At 42.0% G+C, this 10,253-nt stretch overlaps 2 protein-coding genes across 6 annotated transcripts; one reads left to right on the top strand and one right to left on the bottom strand.

Annotated features, from left to right (window-relative positions):
* Positions 1–505: 505 nt before the first annotated feature.
* On the top strand, positions 506–4,057 carry LOC104436626 (UPF0161 protein At3g09310). 4 transcript variants are annotated; one of them, XR_001987045.2, is made up of 5 exons: positions 510–746; positions 832–891; positions 1,106–1,246; positions 1,582–2,350; positions 2,587–4,057. XR_001987045.2 is itself a non-coding variant. In XM_039303375.1 (4 exons), the coding sequence occupies exons 1-4, from the start codon at positions 569–571 to the stop codon at positions 1,595–1,597; spliced, it is 411 nt and encodes a 136-aa protein (XP_039159309.1). In that variant the 5' UTR covers positions 506–568; the 3' UTR covers positions 1,598–4,057. The 4 variants fall into 4 exon arrangements, 2 of the variants coding, with proteins under 2 accessions (XP_039159309.1, XP_018729053.2); XR_001987044.2 differs by having other exon boundaries at positions 2,512–4,057; XM_039303375.1 differs by having other exon boundaries at positions 506–746; positions 1,566–4,057.
* A 1,554-nt stretch (positions 4,058–5,611) lies between these two features.
* On the bottom strand, positions 5,612–9,547 carry LOC104436646 (scarecrow-like protein 9). 2 transcript variants are annotated; one of them, XM_010049500.3, is made up of 3 exons: positions 6,562–9,547; positions 6,188–6,457; positions 5,612–6,118 (listed from the first exon to the last, which is right to left on the bottom strand). In XM_010049500.3, the coding sequence occupies exon 1, from the start codon at positions 8,860–8,862 to the stop codon at positions 6,634–6,636; it is 2,229 nt and encodes a 742-aa protein (XP_010047802.2). In that variant the 5' UTR covers positions 8,863–9,547; the 3' UTR covers positions 5,612–6,118; positions 6,188–6,457; positions 6,562–6,633. The 2 variants fall into 2 exon arrangements, with proteins under 2 accessions (XP_010047802.2, XP_010047793.2); XM_010049491.3 differs by having other exon boundaries at positions 5,721–6,457.
* Between the last annotated feature and the right edge of the window lie 706 nt (positions 9,548–10,253).

Below are 10,253 nucleotides of genomic sequence, written 5' to 3'. Positions count from 1 at the left end.
TGTATTTCAATTAGTTTTCATTAAATTTTACTATCAAATTACTAAGTTAAATGACATGTAACAGTCGACTAATATATCAGTTTAGGATTTTACTCTCTGTTTATTACAATTATATCAATTTTGTGATTTTTTGTCATATTAATCCAACTTAACATAGGGTATGTTTGTCTTAAATTATCAGTTTGAAGTTTTTAGTAGTAAAAAAAATTAATTTAGAATAGATTTGTTACAAGTGTATCAATTTTTTTTTTTTTTGTGATTACTTAAGTTGAATGTGTCACAAATATACTAGTTTATGGTCCTTCATAGTAAAATGATTAGTTTGAGATAAATTTATCATGAATGTATTAATTTGAGGCTTTTCATAATGTTAATATTATTTTTAGTCTGACGATATACATTTTCGTCGTATTTACGGCCAAAAATCTCCCACGCATTTATGTACGGAGGGTGGTGTGGAGAGGGGCGAGAAGGGGCGAGGGTTTTTCGTAATTTTCTCCCCCAACGGAAAAACATAACAAGCACCATCTCTTTCATTCGACTTCCGGCACAGGTGGGGTGGTCTCGCATGGCGGTCGTCGCTTCCCTGAACTCGCAGAAGTTCTTCCCTCCTTTCCTTTCTCCTAATTCCCATTCCTCCATTCGTCCCTTGAGTCGAAACCCTCGTTTGAAACTTCGAACTTCCTTCAAGTTCCAGTCGATTACTAGCGAGCTCAGGAGCAACTCCGACTCGAGCAATCCACCAGGTACCCCCTCTCTCTGCTTGAGTCGAAGTACTCTTGTGCTACTGTGAATCTCACGTTCATTTTGTGCTTTGGTCGCGGAACACAGAGAGCAAGGCGGACAGTCCAGGAGTTAAAGCTGCGTTGAGTATGCTCAGGTTCTACAAGAGTGAGTTTCTCCACTTGCATCTCAGGTGTTTGATCAATTGTCCTGCTCTCGTTAAATAGTTCAATGCGTCGGTCACACCTTCTTTGTCGCTCCTTGATGTTGTTGTTGGCATGGAGGGAGTCAGAGAAAGGTGGGTGTTTTCATTGAATTGGATGTCGAGGATGAAGATTGAAAAAAGATTATTCTTTCCTTTTACTTGATTGTCTTCTGTTAGGGGAAATATCACCGATTCTGCCGAATAGTTGTCGATACGTGCCGACGTGTAGCGAGTACTCAATGGAAGCCTACAAGAAATATGGGGTTGTCAAGGGCACTGTCTTGACGGCTTGGCGTCTCTGCCGTTGCAATCCTCTTGGTAATTGCCTTTTGAGCACCTTATTATCTGAAGGCTCTTTTTAAGCTTTAGTGTGTTTTGGAAATGAAATAAGATAATTTCTCTTTTGTGTGTTAATTTCACGTTGTGCTTTAACTCATTTGAGTATCTGGAAAGTATAAACTTCACGATATAGCAGGGCTCCACCAGTGCCCTTGATGCCATTCACACGATTCATTTTTGTACACTGTATCAGCAGCTCGCAATGCTTTCTGTTCATTGAGAAAAGTAGGGTGCACTCGGTTGAGCTCTTGCTTTCTCCATAATAAATGTAGGTAGAAAAGGTTTTCATTTTCCCCAGGTGTTCATTTTGCTAGGTGGATCTGGATTTGATCCCCCGCGCTGGTTTGGTGAACAACGTCCATCTGAAGAAGAATGAGAGTTCATTATATTTACTGCTGGGCCAACAGGCATATTTTCCACATCTTTGAGGGAACTTGGCTTAGCCTGTCTCTGAGATTGGATCTGGGAGTTGCAGTCTTTTCCAATTTGGGCGAACAAGTCTTAATATCTATCTTGTGGTTCACTATTTCATAATGTTGACTTTAGATTGATTTTTTGTTTCATCAATAGGAGTAATATTCTAGGGGATAAAGGCACCGGAGGTCCTTCGACTATTACTATATATTCAATTAGGTCCCTCATTTTTCTTTTTTGTGCAGCTAAGTCCCTATACAATATATATTCTTTTTTCAAGTTGGTCCTTCAGTCAAATCTATGGACGAAGATGCTCACATGGCAAACCACGTTGGCATGCTTCTCCAACTCATTGCTGTAAACAAAAAGCTAATAACAGAAAAGCCAAAAAATAAAAACATAACAGAGATCAAGGGTGGACGGGGAAGAACGAAGATGGGAGGTGGTGACTGGGCGATGAGGTGAGGCCACTCAGCCACCAATGAGGGTCCATTGATCTTTGTCGGTGTTTGATTTGGCCACAGATGGCGGCACCTCCTTGGAGTGTCTAATGTCAATTCAATTCATGGTGAAGTTGGGGCAAAATCTCAATGTTTCTTCGAATTTGCAAGAGTTGTCGGTTTTGGAGTCTCAATCGAGAAGACTTGGAGAAGGGTTATGGATGCAAAGGTAATTGAGAATTTGCTTTCTTTCTTGCGTGTCCACCACTGTTTCTTTCTTCAAAGCTTTGTATGTAGACTTGAAAATTGCCAAGTGCTGTTTTCTCTGTTGAGGAAAGCATGAAGGCTGCTGATGAAGCTCTGTTTTCTCATCTTTGGAGATTACATCAGGCAATTTTACAGGGAAGAATGAAGGAACTCTGGTTTAGATGGTGATTGCCTAATGTGATGAGCTTAAATGTTCAGTTTCAGGAGAATCAGAGCAAGGTCGAGATTGTCGAGATGATTTTCAAATCGGTTGTACTTGGAGATTGACCGAAAGGATAACGAGGGGAAGTGGCGGCGGGCATCGGCCACACCAGGTTTGCCTGAGCTCAGCAAGGGATCCTGGCTGGTTCATGGGTGCTGCCTCCGCCACCACATCCCCTTCTTTGGTTTTGCACTTTCTTTCTTTTTTTCTTTTTCTTTTTTTTTCCCATATTTCAATTTCCTAAAATTCTCAACAGAAAAAAAGAAACATTTTTGAAGTCTTTAATTGCTTGGTTGGATGTCAGTAGGGTGCCACATCAACATTTATTGGCAACTTGAAAGCCACATTAGCATCTACATTTCTTTTTAATAGAAGGGCCAACTCGAATGACAAAATATATAGTTTAGGGACTTAATTGCACTGAATAGAAAGTTGAGGAACCTAATTGAACATTTTGCAATAGTTCAAGCACCTAGATCCTATTTTTGCATATTATGAACTATCCTTGGACCAATGTAGTTAATCACATTGCCGATCTTACTGAAAGAAAATAATATTACAGAATTTCTGCATCCCCTTCTTTTTTGTTAAATCTTATGGAAAACGATGGCAAAGCAAGTTCATGACATGTTCTGTAGATCTTCTGCTAATTTTATTGAGAGAACTGTTTCTCCAGCATTTTTATAAATGTCTCGGACAACAGGGGGATGAAACTTTGAAACTCTAGATAATGCTTTCTTTTGCATTGGTATTACAACAGAATGGCTGCCCCCTTTGTTGCCTTTCAGGCATTATTTGAGGAAAACCCTTTACAACACGTAGACTGCTTAAGTTGGCACCAATATCGCACAAGAGAGTTCTATGGAAGTAAGTTTCGGCCGAGAGTGAGTCAACAAAAGTGGGGGAAGTGTGCTATCAAACCATATCACAGATTATGAAACAGGATCGATGAGCCGTCTGATAAGAAAATCCTTTTTTGTGCCGGTTGGACATAAAAACATGAACACTGATGAGCATGTTTCCTGTGCAGGTCTTCGAGTAGGGGGATGCGTATTATTTTGGCCCTCCTGTTTCATGATTGCAGCTAATATTGAATGCTTATGGTCCATTATATTGTTTTTTTTTTTTTTTTGATCGCATGGTCCATTATATTGTTTGACGAAGTGTATCATTTGGCGTCTTATGGAACTATCAGGAAATGCGATTGGGGAACAGATACATCCTCATGCCATTGCTTGCTGGATGTCAGGTACCTATCGCATAAACCCTCCAGGGTCCTTTTGCCATCTCCAATGGGAAGGATTTTGCAAGCTCCAGACTGTCAAAGAGCAATAGTAGTAATGGAATTTCTTGACACTGGGAAACGAAGAAAGGACTTAATTATTCCATCTGTAAAATATCATAAATGGACAAGTCGCTTTTCGTTTTGACAGACAAGAAGGGAAGCAAAATCAAAGATGATTGTCATCTGCGACAAGGGTCTTGTTAACCTGTTGCTCCTGAGGCATTTGTTAACCATATTATAATAAAAAAATAAGGTTCTTATTTCAATGCACTGATTACACATGACATGAAAGACACTATATTGGAAATCACAAGCTCTCTTTATAAGACTGTTTAAACAGTGCATTGGAGGCGCAAATCTTGCAAAGTCGAACCAGTTTTAAGGTAGCTGGTGTGGGGGTTCTGCTGCGAGTTCAGTTCTTCCAGCCATGCGTTCGTTGTTGAGATCACTTTCCATGGCAACTCTTGCTCTACCATCTTTGAATTTGCTTGTCTGAACTAATCTCCAGAAAGTACTATTGTTTAGAGGCTTCAGTGCATCACCTTAATCATCCTGGAAGCAGATGATTCTATTGTGAGAGTCGCACAAAATTGCTAGGCTGAACTCGCAGTTTGTCCAACGATGGGAATGACTTTGTCCCCTGGTAAGATCTGGACCAAACTGGTAGGGAAAAATTCACAAAATTCCTCGGCAGTGGCGTCCGCTTCTCAAAATTTCCTGAAAACTTAATTTCAACATATCCTGCCTTCATCGATGAATTAATTCCATTTGATATTTTCAAAACTGAATATACTTCTTATCTATAAATGAGAATATGACAGATGCAAACTCGAGAAGTTCTCTAGGTAAGTAACGTCGGACAAATCTATTCAGGATTTCCATCTTCTCAATTGTCCGACATGGACTATTTTATAAAAGCTGGAGCTTGTCCCGTCGGTCTGAGCCTCTGAGGAGGCATCGCCGCCCTGCCCGCACAGGGCATGGAGCGGTCACAGGAGAAGCTTTCAGAGGGCGGGGACAAGGACCATGATCACCATCCTCGTCGCCGTCCCCATCAATAATCCCCCATGGTCTCACCTGTTATTCTAAATTACTCCCAAACCTGATGCTGGTTCAAAGTATTCATGAACTTGATCATTTTGATCTGACAAATTAACCTTGACTTGTCGCCTTTGGAGCCAATGGCCGATCAACGAACGCTCTCGACACTTGCATGTTCCGCTCCTTTTTAGAAGGAATTTTAGTCTAGGAAAAAAAAAATTCCATGCCGCTCACGTGCTCATGAAAAACGTTGAAAAACTTTAATTTGCCCCAATTTCACATATCAAAAAGTTTAAGGGCCAGGGCTCTTCGAGCATAGAGAAGAAAAAAATTGGAAATGGAGAATTACTGCGAGTGTGCAAATAGAGTTGAGAACATCAAGGACTTGCAAACCCGATAAGGTGGTTTTTAGAGTGCATGGCATGAGGATGAGGTTGGTCGCTGGTTATTTTAAACTCGATTTAGGGTTTGGAGTTACAGTGATTTTTGGACCGAAATACTCCAAAAAAAAAGGTGCAAAACATGCACGTGACAAGTACATGTTCATTATTTGACCCCAAAAAAAGTACATGTTCATAGGTCGGCCATTATTTTCAATGCAAAGAAGACTATTGGATCGTCGAAATGGTCAGGTTCACGGAACATTTTGAAACGAAGTCAAATTCGTGGAAAATTTGGAGGAAAGAGCACCAATCTAAGGAGATCACGGAGTCAATCTGATTGAATTCAGGAGGTAATTTTTCAATAAAGGCAAGTTTGGGGTAAGTGCAAGAAACGGCCGCCACTTCGAGGGTACTTTTTGGATTTCTCCCGTAAGACTTGGGTTTAGTCCCTTTTCAACAGATTGCTTCGTATTATTATATTGCACGAACGGTGTTCTATCCCCTCCCCAGGCCCAATTCCTTTTTCTCTTCTCGACTCATTTCATACACTTTCTACTGGAAGCGTCGAATTTTCCAGAAAGGAAAATCATCACAGAGAGAGGCGGGTCTCCCCTTGGAATCAATGTGCCATCCTTGGACTCTACATGAAAACATGATGACGGGATACAAGGGAAATTCCAAGCCTGCTCATATTCATCAGCTGAGACTCTACACCGCACAAATCAGAGACATCTGCGCAAGATCACAGTGACCGCCTTTCCTCCTAAGTCTCCGTTGAGCTTCCCACCTCAAGCTACAGACCAACTAAAGGATGGCACCCTGTATTCGAAACAAACATAAAACAACTTTCTAATAAACTAAAACAGCGAAAGATGGCCAGGTATTTACCAAGCTGTTAGCAACACCATAGCGTTTCAGGGACGGGTTAGAATCAACTGCACGAACTACTTGCGAATGAGCATGTCCATATTCAGGGAAGATGCTCTAAAATTTGCGAATTATGTTCACTTGTTTCCTTTACTCTTTGTACTGGATCCTGTGGAAGACCACAAGGCACAAATTCTGCCTTTACGCCATCTTCTTCCGCAGGACTTCGACCTCTAAATCTACATCTTCTGTTATGCAAATTGAACAAACTCACCAGATTGTATCATCTACCTGCCAGTTCAACAAGGTAATATCAAACGAAAGTGCCAGTAGAGGGACAGGTAACGAAAGCAGGTTCCAGGAGAGAGATAAAACATAGAGAAACAAAAACTCGCCTTGGTATTCCATCTACTCTTGTGTGCCCAACATTGTCAAACCCCATTCTTAAACCCTTGATGGCAAAGTAACTAGGCAGGTTTCCAAGCAGAGAGAGCATATATGATCCGGCCCTTCCATCCTAGCAATAGCCACCGGCCAGATTCATCAATCATAAAATCTTTGTGATAGCTTGACTGTACTTTTTCTGTTGCCATCTTCACGATGTCCCGATCAAAAGGATGCTGCACAAACCCAGCTCTCAGGTTACGTACTTGCCACTGCTTGTATGTCTCTGGCCTTTCAACTCGTTCCCAACCCTCACAAGCAATGACATTTAAAGCCTCTCTACCAAACATTTCTTTCTCGATCAGCATTCTCTCCCGATTTTCACGGGGAACTAGAGTTTCGAGCATATCAAAAAGTGCAGAGAAATGGAACAATGCCTCCCGAAATCGTGTAACAAAGAAGGGTGCATTGTAAGATCCATTGAGAATCCCGTGGATAAAAACATCTGGATTGATTCTTCTTATCAATTTAATGACCATATTTCTCATACTGTCAGCTGCTACCGATTCATCGAGTAAGTTTTTTGAGCGATATATACAGTTAACAACAAGTAACTCATCCTTGTCAATTTTGAGTTCTTCAACCTGAATGGTTTCCCATTTCTTTGCTATTGCATTGTACTCAAATGGGACTTTGAAAAGCTCAGCATAAGCTGCTAATCTCCGACCTGTTTCCTCAACTCGCTCCGCTGGCCGAAAGCCAGGTTGGGGGAAATCTATCCCAGTGATCCGAACTTTTGGGGGTCCACCAGGTCTTGATGAGAACCGTTGCATAAGCGTTGGCCACTGAAAACCATAAAGAATACCAAAATCAATAATGTGGACCCTCATGGAATCTGATGCTACACTCCTAATTGTCCTGTTTGCAGTGAAGTGAGAAAGCTTCCTAAATGGGCAAGCAGCTAGGAAAAGATGGTAAGCTTTCAAAATGTTGGCAGCTGAAGTTCTCTTGCTAATGAGACCTTTATAGATCTGGCTACCCGTGCCAGCCTGGCGAGCTTCAAGCGCATCTGCAAGGCAGTGAGCTAATCTCTGATTTCCATCCCCAAAAGGAGAAGAATGCTGCCTAATCTGCTTCAAAAACTCACTTGTGCTTAAATGGTCATCAGCTGCAACTGCTTGTGCACAATTAATCAAGAGAGTTCTCAAATCAACGACTTCCTTCTTCCCATTTTGTTTTCTCCCACGTCCTTTACCACCTTTTAATCCCTTAGATTGCCCATTGCGCAACATATTTACCGTATCCCTCCCATCCTGCAAGGTTTCTTGAAGTACAGTTATGTGATCCTGATCTTCATCACAAATCAACACATTATCAAACATGTCTGATCGGAGTGGTGATTCAGAGAAAACGGCAGCTTGCTTGCTACTCCTCTCTTCTTCAAGATCGGCATCCCCTCTGTGGGGATTCTTCCTCCCCCGCGATCCATTAGGAGAACACTCGCAATGATCCTTCCTCTCTAGCTTGGCTGCCACCTTGCTAGATCTTACCTTCGACTCAGTTAAGGACCCTTTTGACACCGCATTATCAAAAAACCTGTTACCTCCAGGAAGAAACTTACTAGCTTCTTCAACTCCCTTATTAAACTGCCAAATGGAATGACTCTCACCACTGAAATCAGGACCCTGAGCAACACTAGCGGGGGAGTCTACAAATCCATCCATACCACCGACGCCACTATTGGAAGATGCATAAGATGACTGAGAAAGGCCATATAATGAAAGACTCGGCACTTGATGCAAGGAAGTGTTCTCACACGAATGTGATACCAGAGGATTATTCATTAAACAGCCATAACTATTCACAGAGAGGTCATCCTCGGGACTCTCACCACTTAGATAGGTATTATTTGGGACTGGTTCAGGCGAAGGAGGATACTTCTTACCGATAGCCTCATAAAGAGATTTCTCAGCAGCTTGAAGGTCCAAGGACTCTTGAAGCATACAATTCTTTTCCTCCATATCTTCTTCCATAAGCATCTCACTTATGTACCTCAAAACCGCATCAGAGAAGTCGCAATCTTCCGGCGAATCCTCCTCCTGGGTCATACATGAATTCGAGGCACTCGGGGCTCCACTAATCTGTGTCGCCACAGGGGATGAAACGTATTGAACTCCTCCTCTGAAGCCATTGGTCTCCAATTTGTCTCCAGGAACCAAAGTCGGATCCGCAAACCACGGCAACGATTGCTTATCCAATGAAAGCCCGGCCACAGAAGCGGAATACCCATTAAAGCGAGGATCCATACCCATCCACTCCACAAGATCTCACCAAACAGAGCTTGGGACCAGAAAGACCACAATCCAAGCCGCCGCCGCCGCCACCACCAGGTCAGAATTCCCGGAAACAACAGACGCCCCACGGGAGACCCCCTTCTAATCCTCCCCGGATAAATCCTCACAACCCCACAGTGCCAATGCACACAGAAGAAGGTGCAGAAAGTCAACCGATCCGACGGCCGGAGTTTCAGAGTTTTGACATACTGAACACTCCTATGCATATATCCAGCGGATCACAAGGCGACAGGACACACAAAAACCGCGATATTAAAACGGAGCATACACAAACTGGGATACCCAGATAAAGCTTTCGGTCACTCAAGCCCGAGCATCCAAAAAGCCGCGAGCTTTTCAATCAGATTAAGCAGGCAAGAAACAGAACCCGGAAAACATTCAACTCCAGCGAATTCAAATATCCAGACCAAGAACAAGCGGACGAAGTGCGTACCTCGACAGAACCCAGCTCCTTCCCCGCACCGAGAGAAAGAGAGAGAGAGTGGTTGGAGAAGCTGGAGCTGGAGTAGCGCTTTGTTTTGTGGGGAAGAGACCGGGTCGTGGCGAGTCAGAGGAAATTTTTTACGCGAGGGATGGCGAGACACTAACCCATCTTGATAATCTCGGTCGCGCTTAATATTCGTATTCTAAATAGGCACCCTCAAGAGGAAGGAAAAGTTTGCAAAAGTTTGATAAGGACCCATCGTTTCGATTGGATTAGCGGGTATTTCTCCCTTTAGCATCCGCTTTTTCTTCTAATATCTTGACTCTTTTTTAAATAATATATCGTCATTCATACTAGGTTTAAAGCATGCGTAATGCGACATGACTGCGTGTCCAAAGGAAACGTGTAGTGTCTGGCATGAAACATGATGGGTTCGAAAAAGTAAGGCCAATTTGGGGATTGCAATGGCGAGAAAAAATGAGGAAAGAACGGGCCGGTTAATGGCCATTTATTAATGATCTTTGTTAAATAGTGTCTCGTGAGATTAATCAAACATGTCTAATTAAAAAAGATATTCATTTTCATGGATACGAGGGAAGACAATACCTTGAAACAGATAAAATTTGTTTGTCGAGATGTGAAGGAAAGAAATGTAAATTTAGGAAGTCTAAAAGGGAGACAAATATGTGTTTTTTCTATATAAGAAACCTATATTTGTTAAATACCTGTATCTCACTATTAAAACTAAAAAGTTACCCATAATTTTTCACATTTTTTCTAGATTGAAATGCTATTTTCAAAAAAATTACACACGGCTCCACGTGCATCCAATCAACTCCGCAAATATCGATTGAAACTTGAACCCTTGTATAGGTATGCAATTTCAGAAAAGCACAACAATTGAAATGGGTAGTCCGTATTGGTA

Source organism: Eucalyptus grandis, chromosome 1, assembly GCF_016545825.1.
Source record: "Eucalyptus grandis isolate ANBG69807.140 chromosome 1, ASM1654582v1, whole genome shotgun sequence".
Taxonomy (NCBI): Eukaryota; Viridiplantae; Streptophyta; class Magnoliopsida; order Myrtales; family Myrtaceae; genus Eucalyptus; species Eucalyptus grandis.
Note: the sequence above shows the minus strand (reverse complement) of the source record. Positions and strands in the feature narration are given on the sequence as shown.